General features: G+C 48.1%; 1 protein-coding gene across 1 annotated transcript in view; it reads right to left on the reverse strand.

The window, feature by feature from the left end:
* SEMA5A (semaphorin 5A) overlaps positions 1 to 23,109 on the reverse strand; it is a 446,471-nt gene that overhangs the window by 60,637 nt on the left and 362,725 nt on the right. Inside the window, exons 13-15 of the mRNA XM_055132169.1 lie at positions 11,715 to 11,832; positions 4,464 to 4,645; positions 3,432 to 3,575 (exon numbers count right to left, since the gene is read on the reverse strand). Coding sequence (XP_054988144.1) covers positions 3,432 to 3,575; positions 4,464 to 4,645; positions 11,715 to 11,832 — 444 coding nt within the window. The remainder of the gene's footprint in view (positions 1 to 3,431; positions 3,576 to 4,463; positions 4,646 to 11,714; positions 11,833 to 23,109) is intronic.

Consider the following 23,109-nt stretch of genomic DNA (forward strand, 5'->3'; position numbering starts at 1 on the left):
TGTACAGAGAGAGCCAAATATTATTCATCCATCAAAAAAGGAATGTAGCTCTGATAAATGATATCACATGGATGAACTATGAAAAATTTATGCTAATAAAACTAGTCAGACACTAAAACAAAATGTATGATTCCACTTGTATGAAATGTCTTGAATAGACCAACTGAGGCCTAACAGATGAGAGGGCCGTCATGTCGGGAATGGGGGGGGAAGAAGGGCTGCTACTACTTAATGGTTTTTAGAGCTCCTGAGGTGATACAATAATCGTGTAAACAGTGGTGACAGCCATGCAATTCAGTGCAATGAAAGCCACTCAAGGATCATTTGATGACCCATTTTATACTGTGTATATTTTAACAGAAGAAAATGCTAAAAAGGAAAAAGAATATTCCTGGAAAGTGAAAGAAGGAAAAATCATGTTGTCCAAAGTCTTCCAGAAATGTCCTGTGGTGCTATGGAAACAGTGAAGTAGGTGTGAAGTGAGTGGTCTGGGTCAGCCAATTTCCAAGCCCAGTACCTGCCTCCTTCTCATCACCTTCATCCACGCTTCAGACAAGGAGAAAAGTTGAGCAAAGGGCTGTGTACAAAAGGAACCAAGACGAGACAGTAATACTGCACTGTTGAACTGTCCTCCTGTTGTTCATCAGTTTGCTCAAGCGGGCACCAGTAACATCTCCATTGTGAGACTTGATGTTACTGCTTTTGGCATGTCGAATATGTCAGGGAAAGCTTGCCAGGCTCTGCCGTGCAGGTGGGATACTCTCGGTAGCTTTCCGGGCTCTCCAAGAGGGACAGAGAAATTGAACCCAGGTTGGCCACGTGCAAAGCAAACGCCCTACCGGCTGTGCTATCGCTCCAGACCAAGACTAGATAGTGTTTGAAATTTTTAGCCTTTTCTGGATGAAAGAGAGGCTAACTGGCAACCTCTGTTAAACTCTCAGGCAGGGGAATGGTGCAGATGCATGTTCTGCCACACCAGAGGTTCTTTGAGAGGTCGAGAGAAAGGGCTTCCTCCAAGATCCTCCCCACCCAACAGTGGCTGTTGGTGGGCTGCTTAGTCCATGGAGCGAGAGATCCATGGCTGTAAATCCCACCTAGACCCACAAAGAGCCACAAAGCCCACATCAGCAAAATCTTTATCAGCAGGGATGGAAAAGGACAGGGAATATGCAAAGGAAGTGAGGCTGTTGGAAATCCACAATTCTACTGACAGGAAGGTGATTCTACTACCCAGCTGTGGCACAATGCACTGTTCACAAGAAAGGGTTTCAGGAGCCAGAAATCAGGCCCAGAAAGCTGGACTATGACCACGGAGAACCAGGTCAAGACCTTGAATCTTAACTGAGCGCTTCTCAAAATGCTTCTGGCACGACTGCACAATTCCTACACAGCCACGTTCTCTCTGTACTTGCTGCATTCTCCCCTTTGGAGCAGGAATGTTGAAAATGTTTACGCTCATTATCCTGTGCTGTTGTGTTGGTGGCAGGTAACTCCTCTGTCACTTTACATGTTCACAGACTAAAGGAACTTACACCCACTCACAGTCAGCCTCATTGGCAGTTGTGTCTGATGACCATGACAAGGCTTTGGACTGGGGAGAAGTTATGTAATATGAAAAGCCTTGTGTGGACCTTAGGAGTGGGTGAAATGACCGGGAGGCTCTAGAGGGGTGTGTAATGAGGGGTGTATGTGTGATCACCCTCCGTGATGGGTAGGCGCAGAGGTGCTCACGATCATTCTTGCTCCTGCCTTGGGAAGCTCCTTCTTCCTTGCTGTAGATGGCTTCCTGACTTTCAGGCAACAGAAAGTGGCCAGGTGGTGGTATGCCACTTTTATGACATTATGTACCACTTATAGCTCATCTAGTTAGTGATAGAAGAAGCGCGTGGCCATGTAGACCAACTCACTTGCTGAGGTCAGTCCTCGGCTAACGGCAGGAAACTGCCGCCCTTGTGACAGCCCAGGGGGCCCTGAGTGCGGACCACAGTCCCTGACCCTGAAGGTCACTCCTTGCTCCACCGGAGACGATGACTCTGGCTGAGCAGAGAACCCCCCTATCTTCTAACATTCCGTGGTGATCCCCGCTTTGGCGCTGTGACAGTAATGTGCTGTTTGAAGTCACTAAGTCTGTGGGCCTTCCACTGCACAACAGGCAAAAGCTAAAAGAACGGCATCTGCATTTTGATTTTATTTATACCCAGATTCAAGATTTTTAAGATTCGCCTGTGCTGGAAGCCCTTCACGGGTGTGTAATCATGGATATGTATTGGATTCTGCGACTCAAACCACTTACCAGGGAATTTTGGAAGAGAAAATCAAAGCGTTCAAACCTGTTAAGTACATCTAAATAATACAGTATTTTATCTGCTACTTCAGAAAGAAGGTGATGGGACTATTTCTGAGTTTTTGTTTCAATAAAGCACCCATTAAATTGTTTAAAGCATTCTTTTTGTCTAAATGAAAAAAATCGGAATAACTATAATCCTGATACTAATTTAAGGACTTTGTTCTTAGTTTTGGGGCCATCTCTGGCAGCGCTCAGGGCTTACGCCAGGCTCTGCACTCAGGGGTCATTCCTGAAGCGGCTCAGGACCCCCTGCCTACGTGGTGCCAGCGATAGACCCGCCTGACCGTGTCAAAGTGAACCTGCTAGCACTGCCCGCTGTACTACTGCTCCCATCTGCAGGGGCTTCCTTTGAAGAGAACCAAGTCATTCATTTGCAGTACTGTGAGGCCCACAGAGAGGACAGTGCTCCAGGAAGCCGGACCATGCAAATAATTCTGAAGGTCTGGTCCGTGGTCCTCTCTGCCCTCCTACGAAGGCCATCTACTGCTGAGTTCCGTTCTCCAATACTTCCACTGCCACGATCAGGACGGCATTCCTTTCCTTGATATTACTGAAGTGGGGTCAGCACCCCCGCAGAGCATGGCAAAGAACTCTGAGAATGGGTGGTTGGAGAAGATCAAGAAAGACCTATCAGAGACATGGCTTTTCCAGTCTTCAGGAACTGTGGTGGAATCCTGGAAAGGAAGGACTCACTTCTCTAAGTCTTACGCAGTTCCTGCTCTTACCATCCATTCATCGATTCCTTGTAATCCCGCGGTCTCCTCCGGGAACCAAATCTCCGCTAGCCCTGGGCTGGCGGCAGGAACAGAATGATGGAGACCCAGGGTCCGGGGCGCTCCACCAGGCCCCCGGGCAGGCTTGAAGCCCTACTAGGGGCTGCGGGCTCCACCCCGGGCTGATTCTCTCTCCCCCTGTCTGCGGGGGCGGGGGTCTCCGCTCCCTCGCAGGCCCCGCGGAGCCTGAGATGCTGTGGACGCGCGCCCGGGATAGGGGCCAAAAAGGGCGGTGTGGAGAGAGAAGGCCGGGGCCGGTGGGATGCGGGTGCGCGTGACGGGGTGATGCGCGCGCGCGTGCGCGGACCCACCTCTCCTCGCGGTTCTGGCCCACGCAGACGCGCCCGCCGTGCCGCGGGCTGGGGTTGCTGCAGGCGCGCTGGCGCACCTGGAAGCCGATGCCGCAGGTGGTGCTGCAGGGTGACCACGACGTCCAGGGGGTCCAGCCGCCGTTCCTGCGGGGGAGCAGGGGGGGTCGCAAGGTCAAAGGAGCGATTTGCCAGATCCGCACCCAGATTCTCCAGCCCGCGGGGTGGGCCTGGGATCCTGTGTCCCCACCTCTGACCTCCTCCTGGGTAATCCGGTCCAGGGGTTCCGCGTGCAGGGTGCTGGCCCAATCTCTGCACCCATATAGCCCCCGCCCTGCCAGGAGGGACCCCTGTGCCACGGGTGGTCTCTCTCGCGCCAGCCTCCAGGTGCCCTGGGAGCTGGGCACAGGCTCAGGGAGGGCAGCGTCCCACCACGTGTGCGTTCTTTGAGTGTGAAAGGCTGGGATGTGCACGTGGGGCAGTGATACTGGGGTACCCCAGAGGATGGGGCGTGCCCCCTGCCTGCACCCCTGCGGCCTCTGGGCTGCTGGAGATGAGGAACTGCCTGAGAGACTTCTAGAAGCATTGCATTGGCTTTGCAGGGATCCCCATGAGTTATGCCAGGCAGGTCCCGGGAGCAGCCCCCAGCCCCTCCTCCCGGACACGACCACCGCACTCTTGGGCATCACCAGCCCCCACTGGAAGCCACCTGCGTCTCCGACGGTCTCCCCAAAGGCCAGGCCAGAAGGCAGGAGGCCCCCACCCAAGACTCTAGCTGGGGGTCCCACTGTGTGGGCCGGGCCGGGCAGTGGGCAGCCCCGCTCTGCTCTCCCAGAAACAGAGTCCAGAGGAGGCAGCTTCCCCCTTGGCAGGGGCAGGAACGGGTGAGCAGGACTCGGGGAACGAGCTGACCCCCACCTTACCCCTCCTCCCACAGACCCTGGGGGGAGAAGTGAGCACCCCTCCTTCGGCTCCCTGGCTGGAGCTGCAGGCTCTCGGCAGGGGTCGGGGTGCTCTCCCGAGGTGCCCACTCACCTGGAACAGTTGGCGATCTCCATGCGGGGGCCCTGGCACTGCCAGCCGCCGCACTGGGGGGCCGGGCTGTCGCAGGCGCGGGTGCGGCAGAGGCAGGAGCCCAGGGCGCTGCCGTCAGTGTGGGTACAGGGCGTCCACGCAGACCAGGCCCCGAAGTGCCCGTCCACGGTGAGGTTCCGCGTCTAGGGAGCAGACACAGGGGTCAGCGCGGGGAGAGCAGCAACCGCGTGAGAGAGGGGAGGGTCGGAGTGGGCCCTCAGGCACCGTGGTACAGTGCCAAAGGGACCCAGGACTGCGGGCAGGCAGAGGAGTGGGGAGGGGGCTGAAGGGAGAGAGGGGAGAGGGACGGAGGGAGGGGCAGGGGAAGAGGAAGGGGAGGGAATAGGAGAGAGAGCAGGGGCAAGGGAGCAGAAAGGAGAGGAGCAGGAGGAAGAGGAAGGAGAAGGGGAATGGTGAGCAGGAGAGGAAGAGGGGAGGAGGGGGATGGAGAAGGGTGAGAGGGTGGGGAGGCTGGAGGGCAGGGGTACGGAGAGGAAGAGGAGGGAGAGGGAAGGGAAAGGATGAGAGGAAATGGGCAGGGGAGGGAAAGGGGGGAGGAGGAGCAGAAAAAAGGGAGTGGGGAGGAGGGAGAACTAGGGGGGGAGGGGGAGGGGAGGGAGGGAGAGTGGTGGAGAGAAGAGCAGGGTGAAGAACTGGGATACAGACAGGAGAGAAAGGAGGAGAAACTGCTCCAAGTAAGAATTTCTGTGCTAGAACACCCCCCTGTTTTCCCACTCCCACACACACTCACACATACACATACAACACACGCACACACACATTTACACACACAACACACATACACTCATACACACAATACACACACGCACATACACACAATACATACAACACACACGCGCACATACACACATTCACACACAATACACACAACACACATAACACACTCATACAACACACATAACACACATGCACATCCACACACACCATCCACACACACTCATACACACACATTACACACACACACACACTCTCATATTCCCTTTTGAGCACTCGTGTGGGAGGCAGGGCTCTAACCAAGGAGGTGCCCGTGTCCCCCGTGCAAACCCGGGTGTCAGAGGGGAGGCCGCGTGGCAACGGGAGGGAAGAGGCAGAGGAGCTTCCAGTGACTCGGTGGAAGAACGGCAGAATGAGGCAGGGACAGGGGCGACGGCAGCCGTGCAGATGGCCGCAGAGAGTGGACCGGGGCAGGGGCAGTGTGAGGACAGTGGGGGCAGGCCCGGTGGGGGAGACAGGGCTGCCCCCCTGCAGGGCCGGGGAGCCCGGGGTCCCCGCAGGACTGGGGCCCTCGGTGAAGCTCCGGAGCAAGACGGTGCCATGGGGAGCGTGAGGGCAGGGTGCGGGTTCCCCGCGCTGATCAGCCACACGCTCCCCTGGCCCCGGGACATTAGCCGTGTCCGCGTAGGAGCCAGGGCCCTGAGTAATGGGGCGGCTCTGCTGTCTGCCTGCTCTGAGGAGTAAGGACTTTATACTTTATTCACTTTCCTTAAGCCGACTTCCGAATTAGGGCTTCTCGGTCCTGCTTGCCTCTGGACTTCTGCCAAGGGACTCCACTTGAAACTTACACTCTGTATTAATAAATACTAAATATGAAACCGCGGTGAAGCATCAACCAGAGAGCCTGGAGTGAGCCAGGCCTGCTGCGGAGCCACTTAGCTCTGCCTGGTCTGTGGCTCTTTTCATCCACCTCCCACGGAACTCTGGGAGGCTGAAAGTCCCAGGGGGGAGGGTGAATTCCGAGTCACACCCTTGTAAGGGGCTCAAGACTCCATGGAGGGCAGCGAGGGCCAGAGCCGACCCTCTCGGCCACCTGGTTCGGAGTGGGATTCTGAGGTTTCTGCTGAGCCTCGCGGAAATCAGATGGCATACCCCTAATTGTACCCCTAGTTGTGTAACAGCAAAGTTTCCTTGTCTAGGGAGAAAAAACAATGGATGTTCAAGCCAAATTCGCCACCAAGAGTAATTCAGAATCCCGTATTAATTCATGCCCAACTCATTAATTGCCACCTGACTAAGAAGACCCCTGCGGTTGGTGGGCGTAGCAGCCCCTGCACCTCAACCATCACCCTCTGAATGATGGCGGCTGGTGGCTGTGGTGCTGATTTATGCTTTTAATACCCTGAAGTTTCATATTTCCCACCTGAATACTTTTGCTCAGAAGTTTAAGAGGTGATCCTTTACTTTCAAAGTTTCTGGCAGGTATTACAATGAAAGAGGATATTGAAGACTCTGGTCCAAAGGTTCGCCTTACGTTATGACAGCCATTTATTCCGCCCCCGAAGGTGGTCCTATGAAGGGGCAATGTGAGGGGAACGTTGCTCCCCCAAAGCCACAGAGCCAGAGGGCTGAGCGAACTCTAACGGAGCTGGGCCAGGGCTGTTCTTTCGAGACACCCGGTGTGTGTCCATTCCATGGGGGGCTTATGGGAGACTCAGCACAGGGTCTGAGGATGCAGTTAGCCCTGCTTCCCTGTCCTTGGAAAAAACTCAATGGTCATCTCTTGCCTGCAATTGGTCTTCAGGGCTATGGACCAGTGGACCCACCTCTGGGTAGGTCTCTGCTTCGGAACACGTCGACTGTTGTGAAAGACTCTCTTTGTATCCAGGGAATCACATCACCTGTCCTGAGTTCACATCCTTTGTGTAAGCCCTTTAGACTCTGTCTGCCCTAAACCTGCTGCCCTACACCTGAGCCCCTTCACTCTAAAACAAAGAATTAACACTCAACCTGGAATAAATCCTCCACTGGAAGCCCTGTGCTTATCTGGTCTATGTATTTTGCTAGTCACAGTAGGAGAATAATTGTAAGAAATGGCACAACGGTACTCATATATCCACAAAAGATGGGGATGGGATTCATGCAAAATTCAAGTCCAGGTAAATTCTTAAGACTACGCTTTCCTTGGGAAGCAACATTACAAGTTACACAGGGCACAAACTATTCAAATAACTCTAGAGAGGTTCATTGAGATCTTGCTTGTGCATGTCAAACCTCTTACATAGAGGACTGTGTTTTAAATTATAGTGAAATAAGAAAACAGAATGTTACTACATGTATCATCTACTGCCCTTTCTCCTGGATCACATAATCTGCAAATATTTTTAAAAGGAGATACTGGTATAGAGAATAGGTCTTCTTAAGTTCACTAAATTCCTGGAAAGGTTTTGGGGGTGGGGGGCAGTCAGAAGGGAAAAGGGGAGGGGTTCTCATACTCACTGGAACTTTCTAGAGAATAGAGAATCTAAACCATCAGTCCCAGCCTCTGTAGGAGACAACTCAGACATGTTTTAGATTCATAAAGCTTGACTTGGTAGGTTTATACAATAAGGTCTAATATTATCCTCATCATATATCAAGCTCAATGTAAAAAGACTTCATCCTTCAACTTCATGTTTTACACTGAACACAGTTGCCTTACGCTAATTCAAAAACCCCTCGTCTTACAAAGCTTGGTTTTCTTCAGGTAAAGATAGGTAGGTTAAGAAAGGAATTTAACTCACTATAAGATCTTTTGATCTATCTCCTTATCATCATTCATCATTAATCTAAGATCAGTCGGCATCTTACAATCCACGGCAGTATGTTTTTTCTTAAAACATAAAAACAGTAGTAGCCTTCATAATTGGCATATCTGAAGTGATAAAATATGTAGATTTGCTAGAAAACCTAAGTGTTTATACAATTCCAATATAAAGTAACATAAAACACATTACATTTAGGGGCTAGAGTGATAGCACAGCAGGTAGGGCATTTGCCTTGCATGTAGCCGACCTGGTTTCAATTCCCAGCATCCCATATGGTCCACGGAGCACTGCCAAGAGTAATTCCTGAGTGCAAAGCCAGGAGTAACCCCTGTGCATCACCAGATGTGACCCAAAAAGAAAAAAAAACTCACACAAAAAAATCACATTTAATTGTTTTGAAGACACCCAGGACTACTCTTTATTATTGCAAATAATTTTCTTTGAACTCAGCTATTTCTAAGAGTGTTTTAGTAAAGAATGCATAATTAAAATAGCATCAGGTGATAAGATTTCCCATCTTTTGTGTGGTAACCTGCATGTATCAGGAGAATGTGTGGTCTCCTTTCCTATGTTTTCTTGAAAGTGACACAATTTACTGTCTGTTATTGCATACCCTGCATATTCCTGATGTATCAAAAGTCAATCTTGATGTGGCTAGGTTAAAGTGTAAAGAGCGTTGTGTATAATTAACTCACCTTGTACTGGAGTGGAAAAAGGAGCTTTTCATGTGTGTTTCATGACCAGTGAATGAGAGCTCATAGTTTGGCCGCATCACTTACACAAAGCTGTAGGTGGGAGACAGCTCCCAGACTGTGGCAGCTCTGCGTCGTCCCACCGACATTCCCTGAGTTTATACGATCACTTCAATATTAAATCACCTCTGTGTTCTTACTCTCCATAGAAGACATGTACCTATACATAGACATGTATGTGCACAAGTGTGTATCTCCCACTTCTAACTTAAGCAAATGACTCAGGGCTTCACTAAAAATACCCACTGGACCAAGAGCCCCAGTGCATAAGGAAATGCAACTACATCCTTTGGCCTTTGCATCATCAAAAACATCTGCAAGATGCACTGCTTCTTCGGCAGCATCTGCCTGCGTTTCAGAGCTAATTTTGGATGTTGTACTTTATGTTTTCTTTAGCTAGGAGGTATCTGAGATGAAGAGATGTGTGTGTGTGTTTAAAATGTTCTTCAGCTTTCATAAGGGGGTTGAGGGGCTGGAGCTATAGCACAGCGGGTAGGGCGTTTGCCTTGCACGTGGCTGACATGGATTCGATTCCCAGCATCCCATATGGCACCCTGAGCACCGCCAGGAGTAATTCCTGAGTGCATGAGCCAGGACTAACCCCTGTGCATTGCCGGGTGTGACCCAAAAACAAAAAACAAAAAACAAACAAAAAAGTAGCAACATAAGGGGTTTTGGTAAAAAAAAAAAACAAACAAACAAACAAAAAAACATGGGTGGGTTTTTGCTAATTTGATTACTTTTAACCAATTTCAAGAGACCCTGCAAAATGGTTTTAGACACAAAAATGGTTTGTGTCTAAAGTCAGAGACCTGAGTGGAGTAACCAGAGACCACCCGAGCAGCGACAAGGAGCAGCAACTCAGCCGCTGCAAAGCTCGCTTGGAGGCTGCACGTGGTTCTTGGTCTCTTCCTGCAGAGAAAGTCGGCTTTGACTCATGCCAATATCTGGGGGATGCGACGGGCCGTCCTCTCTTTCCTCAGGTCTGTGGGACACCACAATGTCCCACTCACCAGAGCAGTCAGTGGCGGGTCAGTGGAAAGAGCAGGTTCCTTGACGGGGAAGAGAGGTTGTTCCGCTGACTCAGGCAGCTCCCGGCGGCAGTGCAAAGAGCTGGAGCACATACACACGTGCATGCAGAGGCCTTCAGCGGGCCCTGAACGCCACTGGGTGTGGTCCCCAAAACCAACCAACCGAAAAACAGAAAGCAGACAGACTTGCACTTGCTGCCGGGATGGCAGAATTGGAAGTCACAGACATCAGGACTATGTGGCAGCAAAGTGACACCCAAAAAGTTCAACCCTGTTCGAGTGAATAGCTCACGTTCTCTGAGGACAAGAAACACACGCCGAGGAAGAAGCCGGGCGTTCCGGTAAGCAACGAGGCCCAGAGAATGCTCCGGACCCAAGACCGGGCCAGCAACACTGGGGATCCAGATGGAGGAGGTACAGCTTCTCCAGATGGAGCCCCGGCGACAAGGAGCAGCAACTAACACGGCTCCAGGATGCGGGACTGGGACAGCTCCAAATGAAAACATACAATCTATTGATGCCATCCAACATGTCTGACTGTTGGAGGAAAACCTCCAAATAATGATAGTGAGATCCCTGTTGAAAATTGAATGTAATCCAAGTAAGGAAAGAGTAAAGTGAAAAATGTCTGCCACACAGGCATAGGGGGAGTGGGAGGGGGCGTTTGGTGGTGGATCAAATACAAAAACTTTGTAACTGTATCTCAGTGATTCGATAAAAAATAAAATTTAAAAGAAAAAAGAAAAAAAGAAACACATGCCGAGATATCTCGATTAAGGAATGAAGAGGCTCCTACAAGTTGTAAGGGCAAAACTGATGCCATGACAGACAGCAGAAATCAGCCAAATCAGCTGGGCCTCAGGTTCAGTTCCTAGAACCTAAACAGTCTCGGTTTCCCAGTAATGAGACAAGGTGCAACTGGCCAACCCAAACCCACCTGGGGAAGTCCCTGGGCCCAGCCAGTGGCTCAGTCAATCAATTCTCACAATGCCCAGAAATTGCCTTTTGTTGACCCTAAGAGAATCAGTGGCCTATGTAGCCATAAACTGCTAGTGGACACTATTGTTTAACTATTGCCTGATCACTGTCACCCTAGACACTCGCCAAAACACCTTTGTTTGGTAACTAAGTAAGATTTCTTCCTGAAACAATACGGCATGCACTGCTTATGTAACCAAACCCTATATAAACCGCCTGAAGTCGGGGCTGCTATCAAGAGGCCACTCTGTGGGGGAGAGAGCTCACCCCAGTAGGCTGGAATAAAACTCCTACTACTTATGCATTATCAAGTTCCTGTCTCTGTCCATCTCGCTGCTTGGGAACCCGTAGTCCCGGGCTTAACAAAGCAAAGACCCAAATGAACCATCAAAAGAAACCATGATGCCTTGGCCTTGTCCCCATGGGCTCTAACTGCACGAGTCCCCCTCATTCCCCGGGGCCACTGTGGGAACGTCCATGAGGCCATTTATCCCAGGGCATGGCCCCACACGGGGACTCAAGGGCAGTATCCCTTAGTTTACTCTCTCAAAAGCTTTACTGATCTTGGCTTCTGGAATTGGCGCTCCCCAGAGCAACAGGTAGGTGTGGAAATCGCCATGTCATGAGCAGTACCTAAGGCAAAGCCACTCACGCCAAGCCCCGGAACTACAAGTCCAAGGCCGCCCCCCACCCCTGTTTGCTCCTTAAGCTTCTGTCTTCAACCTGACCAGGGGCACAGCGAGCCCCCAGGGGGAAGGACGAAGGGGAGTTGAGCGAGTACAGCCTGGGGCTGCAGGCTGCAGAGGAGCGTAACTGGAGAAGGCGGGGGGGGGGGGGGGGGGTGGTCTCCTGACAGGGCGTGCAGGGGTGAGGGGAGCTGGGCGGCTCTGGGCCTCGCACTGCACTCACCGGGCACGTGGAGATGCTCTGCTCCCACTGCGTCATGCTCAGGCTCTCCTCCAGGCTCGTGCATTTCTTCATCACCAGGTCCCAGCCGCAGTAGGGGTCCTGGGCAGCGATGCAGGCACTGGGAACACACATCACAGCGTCAGTGGAACGACGGCGTTCCCCGTCTCCAGACAGACACGCAAGCGCGGCATCTGGCTCCAACTACCATGGCAGACACCATAGGAAGCAGGAGTTGGCGTCTACACCCCGCGGCACAGAGCTTTCTGCACGGAACGGGGAAGATCTAAGCAAAGCAAAGACATTTATTTTGGTTGACACATCTCTTGCATCTCTCTCTTTTTTTTTTTAACCGCACAGCAGTTGATTACTGATGCCAACAGGAGAACAGAACTAAAGTCAGATTCTTGCAATGTCAAACACGCTCCTCGTTATAGGATCCACCCACCCCCACCATCCAAACCATCACCACCCTCACTGCCACCCCCCTAATCACAGGGGCGACTCAGATGTCTACTGTGATGGACAAGGTCCTTACTTGTGTATTGATTTAATCACAAACAACATTTATGTTTTAACTTTAATACGATCATCATCATCACCATCATTGCCACCGTGACTATCATCACCTAAATGCATCGGATATCTATGACACAGAAAATTATTGCGTGATTTAGAAAGCTCAACCTCATGAAGGGGATATTATTATTATTATGGCTTTGATGAGATAACTGTGTCTAATAAAATTAAACAATTGGTCTGTACAAGCAAATATACTCCTGAATTCTTCAACGTAGTTTAAATTCAGTAAAAGGAAGAGCTTCCTTTTAATGGCACGGCATAAAAATGCATGAAAAATGTCAATTCAGTAGCTCTTTGTAGAATAGTCAACACATTATTTATGGGCATCATGGTTGGTAATTGTTTCCTTTTAGCTTTGTCAATGAGAAGAATTCAGGGGCTGGAGTGATAGTATAGTGGGTAGGGCATTTGCCTTGCAGGAGGCCGACCTGGGTTTGATTCCCAGCATCCCATAATGGTCCCCCGAGCACCACCAGGAGTAATTCCTGAGTGCATGTGCCAGGAGTAACCCCTGTGCATTGCCAGGTGTGACCCAAAAGGCAAAAAAGAAAAGAGAGAAGAATTCATATAGAACGGGACAGTACTAAAGGAAGGCCTGGGCTCGTATTCAAGATAAGTTTAACAGGATAAAGAGCAGAGAGGGATGTGACATCATCAACTCTAGGACATCAGACAGACGTGAGCGAGAGCATCGACCCTTTGCAGAAGGTGAGGCCCCAGGAAGCAGGTGTTAACCACCTGGATGTTCTCTTCCAGTCGGAGCCAGGAGGTCAGGTGTGCAGAAATATCAGGGTTGTGTGGAAGAGCTAATGTCTTCTCAGTGAGAGGTGCCCTTCGGGGAGAGAATCTGCTGATTGGATGAGAGTTCCAATTCCCCCTGATCGGGAGCGGAAATCCTAACTTCCGAAGGCAGGCTTGGGAGGAGGCTAAAGTACTAAGATATCCATTAAGTCCATTAATAGCCAATCAGAAATCAAGTCAACAGATCAATCCATCAGCCACGCATGTGTAAAGCTCGGTTCTGAGTCCAGTTGCTGACTGAAGTACCACAGAATCTTACAAACACTTATTCTCTTAGGACAGTGAAAATCTGAATCAGACTTGGGTCCCATAGTGGGGGAAGATGCCGCTGGAGAAAGTCCCTCAAGCAACAGGCCTGTAAATCCTTTAGGTATAGAGTTACTAGACAAACAGTTGTTCACAGTCTGGGGACTCAAAGAGAAGGAATTTACACGGGTGCTTCTTACAGCCTGACTATGCTGAGGGGAGGAAGAGAAAACCTCTCACAGAGCCTTCTAGAACTTTCTGATAAGTGACCGTGCACATGCTAAAAAAGTAAATGAAGGCAAATTATTTAAGCAAACCTGGACTAAATTTGGGAGGTCTCTAATCACAAGAAGTATGCTTATTAGAGAAGCTAGGGAGAGAACTTAAATTTGGGGGAGGTGGGAATAGAATCAGCAAAACCCAAGGGACCATGTGATATGGGCTTTGGACCCGGGGCTCCTGCATGCAGAAACGTGCCCCAGAACTTTCAGTTAGGGTGGGAGGGGGAGAGGATTTTAAGGGGGAGGCCCTGAGGCTGAGCGAGGAGGTGAAGTGAGATGCTGAGCGATTTTCTTTGGAAAACCCAGTTGGCAGTCTGTGTTGGACGGCTCTGACGCTTCACGGATTCTGAGCATGGAGCCTGGCTGGGCTTTGGGCTGCTCACTCGGGCTACCAAGGACGAGGAGTTCAAGGGACGGCTGACCCCAGCCTGACTGCAGCCCGGCTTTAACAGACACACTACTTTCACAGGAAGAGTCGAACAAAACAGGCTAGAAAGGCCTCCCGATCTTGGAAGTGGCCACTGTTGGCACATGTATTTTGGAGACAGTTGGTTCTATCTGTATGGCAATTTGGGGTTGCTTCTATAAGTACAGCCAAGGGCAGCTGAATAGCAGGGCTAGATTCTGAGAAATGGGGCATCAGGTAGCTGGGTGACTGTGGGCCTGTCTCTGAGTGTGGGTCATTCTCCGTCCAATCCTCTCTCCCCCTCTTGCTGGCATAGCTAGCCCCCAATACGCCCCAAATACAGAGGGGGGCATGGGGCAGGGGGTTGATTTTTACACACATTAAAAAATGACTGATTTTATCTGTGAATGTGTAAGTACAACTTTATTTTCTTCCTTTTAATGCCCGCACCATATTCTATTGTCCTAATCAGTCCACATACCTCAATCCTCCAGAAACAAGACTGTACTGTTTATCTCTGCACATATATCTTCAATGATAAACGTAAGTGTAAGTGCTTCATAAAACTATATAGATTGGAGAGATATTTCAGGGGGGTAGCGCGCTTGCCTTGCATATGGCCAACCCAGGTTCAATTCCCAGTACCCATATGGTCCATAATAATACAGATATTATTATTATTATTATTAATAATTTGCTTTTTGGGTCACACCTGGCAATGTGCAGGGGTCACTCCTGGCTTTGCACTCAGAAATTACCTCTGGCGGTGCTCAGGGGACCATATGGGATGCTGGGAATCGAACCCCGGTCAGCCGCGTGCAAGGCAAATGCCCTACCCACTGTGCTATTGTTCCAGTCCCCAGATATTATTATTTTTATAGCAATCAACAAGAGAGGATGCTTTCCCCTTCCTCTTTCTGTTCTACTTTTAATGCTGCCAATGTCTTTTATTTTTAGCTTACCCCTTTACTGATAGATCAGAACCAAATTTCTAGTCATACACTTTATTTATTTAGCTGTGCAAGTAAGATTCAATGTGTACGTGTGCACTTACTATCTATTTCTGTAGAAACTTCGGATTTGTAATCAATTCCTATTTCTGTCTCTGACTGCACTACAGATTCACTCTCCTTCTGGCCATTGAAAGAGAAAGTGTGTTAAAAACGCATCCTCTGTCAATACTGTTTCAATTACCTTCCCCATTTGTCAGTAAATAGTTTTTTTTTTGAGATACAAATGTTTAAAATGTTATGCAGTCAATTTTATAAATGTTTCCTTTCAAAGCATCTGGATTTTGTGCCATATTTAGAAAGCACTTCCACACTTAGAAAATCATAAAAAACATTTACCCATGATTCTTTCTGATTTTTCTAGACTATCATTCCATTTGCATACCTCTCTCTAATACAACCAACATGTATTTGGTAGTACTCTTTTCTTCCCCTCCAAAAAATAAAAGCAATCAAGAAACTAAAAATATTTTACACACCCAGTTTTCCAAACCTCATACAAATACACACAGCTCTACAGCTCAGGATTATCCAATTAGATGATTTATTTTTTCCCTTATTGAAAAGTTGAATGCATATGTCTTTTTCAGTAAGAGTTTACGACAGAGCGTATGAGCACTGGGATTTCAGAATCTGCTTTTGCAGCATGGGTAAAATATTCACTAATTAACTATTTTAAATAAAATAACTGTTTTAGAGCACAACCCAGGGAGTAGAATTTGACCAGTATTTGTGGCATATGAAACACAACCCAAATTTCTTAATTTAAAGAATTCATCATATTGAAGATGCAATTAACTTGATAACTTTTTAGTGGGGGACGGACAGGGGTATTAGGCCATGACTGTAAGCCAGCGTGCCTGTGGCATTTACGATTTCACTGCTAATTCCAGGCTTGGGTCAGCAAACAGTCCCCAAGTGAGACTGTTGCACAGATGCTGTTGTGGGGGAGAAGAGCCACGGGGGATTCCTGAAATCTGGGACCTTCCCACCTCCGCCTGTGAAACAGTCCTGGCCACGCTCGGACAGAGACGCCACCTGCCTCCAGCTGTGCCCTCACCAGCTGTGCGCGTGGATGGCAGAAGTTCGGTCCGATACAGAGGAAGAGGCTAACGGTGGCAGTTGAGTGTGATGGAGAGGCAGGAGCAGAAATGGTCCCTCTGGGAAAGCCCCACATTGCATGGGGACCACCACGGAGCTCCCAGCAGGATGCAGCTCCCAGTGGGGGATACGCAAGGGATGCTCGAAGAATTCCCCACACTCCAGGATGACTCAGAAGCCTGCATTCCTGCCCTGTGTCTGGATAAGGAAACATGGCCACGAGGCAAAAGGAAACTTCCCCAAGCGGGAAGGGCTACCAACTCCTTTGTCTTATATTTGTCTAGGCAGGGACATGTTGGGTTATAATTTGGGTTACTTTCAATCCAAAGCTGCTCATGACAGAATCTCTGGACAATGCTAAAGGTCCTGCATGTTGCTAACGTCCACTCAAGCACTAAAATTTTATAGTTTCTCCACAGACACAAATACTCATTATTTAAAATATTATTATACTGGGCCGGAGAGTTAGTACAGCTGATGAGGTGTGTGCTCTGTGTGTGGTGGACCTTGGTTCAATCCCTGGCACTACATGTGGTCCTCCGGGGCCACCGTGAGTGAGTCATCCCTACAGCAGAGCCAGGGGTAGACCCTGAGCATCCCCGGGTGTGGTGTAACACCCTCCCCCATCCCATTTATATGTAAATGTTTACTAACTCTTACAGTGTGCCATGCCATGGGCAAAATTCTAATGAGTTCTACATGGTCTTCTAAATTAGGCACCAAGGAAAACCTAAATTGAGTATTAGATATTATTTTTGGAAGAAGGTTCTCTTAACGAGATTATTGGTTCTCGTAAATACCTATTAATGGAAGTGGCTTCTCTCTAGTCTGCTTTTAAAGAGTTATTCCTTGTGTGATGAGCACTTTAAAATTTATTTTCCATGTCTGATAGCCTTCAACGATTCCCATTTTATACACTACCCTGGATTTAAAAAACATGTTGGTCAGAATCCAAAAGCTGAATATGAAAAACATACTTCACTGGGATTATGTTTTAGAGCTGCATGTTTTTACAGTCGACTTTCATTTTAAAATAAACTATTTTCCTCTTGCAAGAACAATGATACTAATATTTATCCAAGCCCTTTCTAGGTACTTTAGAATTTGCAGCTAGGCTATTGGCTATATTGGGTAATAGGAAAAAGGAAGTATAACTGTTAAAATATTTTCATTACATTTCTGGAAAGCTGTAGCTAGCAAATGAATGTGGTTCCATTGTTTATTAAGTGTCTATGACTTACCTGTCTTATTTCTAATTGAACTAATTGCCATGATATCAGTTTATATTTGATAGTAAGCATTTTTGCATATTATGGACATGTTGTCTAGAGGACTGAGCTTGTATATGGTTGTGATGTGGGGAAGGTCCCCTGGACACTCGAGGAGAGGAGAGAGAACTCTGGTGATGGGTGGGTGCAGTGCTGGAAAGATGTGTGCATGAAGCACATAATTAACAATACTGTGAATCTCGGTACCTCACAAAATATGGTAATAAAGTAAAAACAAAATGGAAATAAGAGAATTCTGGCATATTAACAAAATCTGATTCCTTAAACAAAGGATCAAAATTTTATAGTAAAGGTAGTGCATTTATAATTCGGTTAATATTTTGGTCTTGATGTACACAATTACCCCCCCACCACCACCAATGTGCCCAAGTCCACCCACCAATGCCCTGTGTCACCTCCAGGTCATGCAGTGTTCCCTAATCTGCAGTCCAGATTACCCAGAATTTGTGATCAATCACTCTTCTCTGCCTCCTGACTGCCACAGACCAGACGAGTGACATCATCTGATCTCCCTCTGGTTTACTTCACTCAGAAGGACCCCTCTAGTCCCATCCAACTTGCAGCAAACTGCATGACTTAATTTTTTTCTTGGAGCTGCATAGTATTCCATTATGTCTACATAGCACAACTTTGTCAGGCATTCACCTGCTTTTGGACTCTTGGTCTGTTTCCACACCCTGGCTATTGCACTAAGAGCTGCAATGAACATAGTTACTCATTTATCTTTTCAGATCAGTGGTTATATGTTCCAAGGGTAGACAAAAAGAAATGGGTTGTGAGGAAGCTCCAGTCTTAGTTACTGAGAAATATCCATACTCCTCTCCATAGACGCTAAAACAGATAACACTCCCACCAGCAGTGAGTTGCCTTTTCAAAAACCACATCCCCATTAATATTAGTTGTTTATAGTATTTCTTCTTCTTCTTCCTCCTCCTCCTCCTCCTCCTTCTTTTCTTTTCTTTTTTTTTTTGAGCAATAGCACAGTGGGTAGGGAGTTTGCCTCACACTCGGCTGACCTGGGTTTGATTCCACCTCCCCTCTCGGAGAGCCCAGCAAGCTACCAGGAGTATCTCGCCCGCACAGCAGAGCCTGGCAAGCTACTCGTGGCGTATTTGATATGCCAAAAACAGTAACAACAAGTCTCACAATGGAGATGTTACTGGTGCCTGCTCAAGCAAATCGATGAGCAATGGGATGACGGTGACAGTGACAGTGCAGTATTTCTGATGCATGCCATTATGACTGGTGTTAACATAGGATTTTAAGTGTTTAAATCATTTAATTTTCTCCGGAGTTTTGAACTAGACTTGGAGAGTCTAGTAATGTTGTGAGCAAAACAGATACAGGCTCTGGAACCAATGGGCCATGGAGCCAGAGAGATAGTTCAGTGGGTAGGGCACTTGCCTTGCATGTGGCCAACCCTGGTTCAATCCCTGGCACCCCACATGGTCCAATGAGCCCACCAGGAGTGATTTCTGAGAGTAAAACAAAGAGTAAGCCCTGAGCACCACCGGGGGTGGCCCAAATACCAACCACTCCGCCAAAACAGAACTTATGTCCTAGTGTTGGAAATAAATATATACTGACTGATATCAACACCTAAAAAAAAAAAAAAACAGAAGGGGGGTCTCCCATATAGAGGGGTATAGTGCACTGAAGATGTGGTCAAGGACATTGAATCCAGGACCAATATTATGAACAAAAGAGATCGTTTGATATGTGTCCACAAACTAGACTGTTTGGGCAAACACTGAGGTCCTGGTGGTACACTGATAGGAGAGAATTCTGAGTTTGCAGAAGCAAATAAATGGAGGAAAGTTTTTGACTGAGGCTGCAGTGTAGAGGGTAGAGCCCAGGAGGTCTGTGAGGGCCTTAAAGCATCCCTTGGAATGTTGCTCATTTTAAAAACCTTCCCGATGCCACAGGCCTCAATAGGAAGGCGGTAAGAAGGTTCCTTGATCTGCTCATGCATGATTCTTGCCTTGATTTTTAAGACTATTCAGGTATCTAAATCCTAATTACTACACCAACATATACTATAGATTTTCCTTGAGGAGTTGTATTAAAGACATTATCTCTCTAAAGATAAGGTTGGAAAAAATTCCATTCAGATAATAACCATTCTGAGGAAGGTGTTCCAAGACATCCACACAGCCTTCAATCGGTAAATCTGAGTGGGTCATATACATATTTTTCAGTTTTCTCTTCTACAAAACAAGAGTGATAATACTTCCCTTCAGGGCTGTTTTGAGACTAAATTATGTCCCATAGCAAAAAAGACAAAAAAAAATGAAATAGGACACATGTGGACACGTGGTAATTTTAATTAATCTCTACAGATAACAAGAAGTTATTATATGCTATTAACTTCTGAACATATTCTGTATGAAAAAATAATAAATCTGTGAATGCCATAAGTACATATTTGATCCAACAACATGAAATATTCCTTGCCTCCACTCAGGAGTGCAAAGTGTTTCAACTACAAGTTAGGTCAATTAACAACACCTCTGGAACACTTATTTTGATATGTAGCACCATGCTGTGTGTTCAAGAGAATGACTAGAAAAAAACTGAAGGCCAGTGCCTGAGGAAAATGCAGTCATGAATCACAGAAGGCAGAACGCCCACTGAGGAGAAGCCCGCATGGGCCACGAGGCAGGGGTCAGAGAGAGGCTGGCCTGGACAGCTCTGGGAAAAGTAATATTTAGGCTGATTTTTTTAATTTTATTTTTTAAAATATTTTTTTAATGAAACACCACGAGATACAATTACAGACTTAGACACACTTTTGCGATTACGTTTCAGGCATACAATGATCAAGTACTCATCCTTCCTCTGGTGCCTATTCTCTACTAACAATGTTCCCAGTATCCCTCCCTCCATCCCTCCCCCCGCCCCCCCCCCCCCCCCCCCCCGCCTCCTGCCTCAGTGGCAGGCACATTCCCTTTTACTCTCTCTCTCCTTTTGGGTGTCAAGATTTGCAATACAGGTATTAAGTAGCCATTATGTTCGGTCTACAGTCTACTTTCAGTACGCATCTCCCATCCCGAACGAGCCCTTCCAGCATCCTTTGCTTGGCCATCCCTTCTCTTATCTAAGTTTAGGCTGATTTTTAAATAAACTTGGAGGTTGGCTGAGTCTGAAGCTTATCTCTGGACACGAGGGTGTGGAAGGGTGACATGAAGTCACATGTACTTGGCATGAATCAAGGAGGTGAGTCAAACAACTTGCCTTCAGTTTCCCAGGAGTCCCAAGGAACTGTACAGGTGCCAGGGAGAGCCTGGGGTTTCGCTAAGGGGAGTTTGGGTGTGGCGGAGAGAGAGCAGCACTTCCCACCTCGCCCCCCACCCACTTCCTGACCTCTTTCTTTCCTGGGCCCCCGTCCCTCCAGCTGGTTCCCAAGTCTCTACCATACCCCTTCCCCTGGTTTATGTGATCTACCCTCCTCTCTTCCTTTCTTGCTTTGGGGCCACATCCAGCAGTGGTGCTCAGGGCTCACGCCTGCGTCTGCGCTTAGGGATCACTCCTTGAAGGGCTCAGGGGACTGTGACTTAATGTAGGTCGACCATCTTACCTGCTTCACTATCTCCCCAGGCCCCATTTCTGTGATTTTTACCTGTTGCCCTTTGAAATATCCTGAAGACCCACATGGGGTCAGATGGCCCCCAGTTAAAAAATTTTGGTCTACAGCATGCATCAGAGAATGAGACATACTAAGAGATCCATTTATAATACCAGACGAACTGAGATAAAAGTGCTATGATAGATTTAAAAAGGAAGTTAGGCACATGCCAAGTAAATAGAGAGATAATTACCTGTTAAAATACATGTGTTTATCTTCATTATGCATTCCTTGTTAGAGGCATTTAATACTAATTCATGCTATATGCTACAATTTGTAGATAAGACCAATAAACTAGAATTTTATTTCATCACTAACCTTTAAAAACATTAAAATGATACCGCTTTGGTTTATTCAATAAGACTGATTAAGTAGGTGAGGATTTTTCCCATTTCTATCTGCCATTGGAATTACATTTATTTATTTATTTATTTATTTTTGCTTTTTGGGTCACACCTGGCGATGCACAGGGGTTACTCCTGGCTCTGCACTCAGGAATTACTCCTGGCGGTGCTCAGGGGACCATATGGGATGCTGGGAATCGAACCCGGGTCGGCTGCAAGCAAGGCAAACGCCCTACCGCTGTGCTGTGCTATCTCTCCAGCCCCTGGAATTACATTTAAATAACAGATTATGTATTGCTGATGTACGCAGGTAGATAGGGAAAGGCCCTTGGCAATGAAACAGATTAACAAAGTCTCCAGGAAGGAGAATCCTGAGACTGACCCACCCTGTGGATACAGAAAACAGACCTGATAAGAACTTCAGCAGACCCTGAGGAGGTTGGACCCCTCCCCATGAAGTTCCTCAATTCGTCAACCTCTCCCTTAATCTGATTAAAATGTGATCCAGCCTAAAGAAGACCAACACTACTCCCAACCTCCCTGGTAACCTCCTTAGCAACAGACTTATACCTGGGAAGAAGCCCCCACGTGGGGGCAGGTTGGAGAAACCCTATAAAGGCCACCTTGAACAAAGGAAGTGCGCACATATGCTGCCTGAGCCCATGTGCTGCTTGTGCTCATGTGGCCGAGCACATGTGGTGCCCAAGCACATGTGTCGCCCGCATCTCCCCCCTTGAGATGTGTACTTTCATGCTTTCGTGTCCAGTGCTGGGATGTGTGTAGAGCTGCCTCCACCCTTGGAGAAGCCCAAATTCTCTCTTGAGCGCGTTACTCCTACTGTTTTTTCTTTTCCACTTATCCTTTCCTCCTTCCCTCAGAAACCTCTAAATAAAATCTGTTACTTCACTGCTTGTCTACTCCTGAAATTCTTTTCCGAGAGCAAAGACAAGAACCAGTAACTCTGGGTCCCGGGTGGTAGAGGCGGCTGGGGATATATATATATATATATATATATATATATATATATATATATATATATATATGTATATATATATATGTTAAAAAAAAAAAAACACTCCTTCTAAGATTGGCTGCCTCCTCCTTTGCGCTCCGTGAGATGTGGTGTGCTGCTCTTGGAGTGTGGGTCACGTGTGTAGTGTGAAGTGTCCAGGAGTAAGTTCACTCGCCTCAACAGCCTGGGGCCACGTGCATCTTGGTCCTCAGCCCCGCTGTCTCCTGGGGACTTTTCTCAAGGACACACACAAAGTCTTACTGCAGAGGCCATGTCTGCCCCAGGGGGCAGCACCAGCTACCTGGGATTACAGGCTCCAGCCGCGCCCCTCCGGGCTCCCACTGAGAAGGAACGGCCAGGAGCCGCGAGGAAGAGATACGGTGTCCAGGAGCCCAGAGGGACGGGGCAGTCACTGGTCTCTTTCTGCAGGGAAAGGCTCCTGTTTTTGGTGAGACGTGCTCTCCCCTACAGAGCAGGGGCGATGACGGAGCCTCCCCAGACCCTCCTCCGGAGGGCTGTCTAGGGGAAAACGAGCAGGATTACTGCTTCTCCTGTCTCTGAACTAGGCTTCCAAGGGCGGACTCTGGAGACGCAGGGGGCTGAGGAAGTAACAGCAGCATCACCTCCAGGGGGGGAAGGGGGTGCAGCTCTGCTACTCAAACTCACTCTAATCGACCTCATGGGATGGTGCCCACAGCCCG

Source organism: Sorex araneus, chromosome 1 (genome assembly GCF_027595985.1).
Source record: "Sorex araneus isolate mSorAra2 chromosome 1, mSorAra2.pri, whole genome shotgun sequence".
In the NCBI taxonomy this organism is placed as follows: Eukaryota; Metazoa; Chordata; class Mammalia; order Eulipotyphla; family Soricidae; genus Sorex; species Sorex araneus.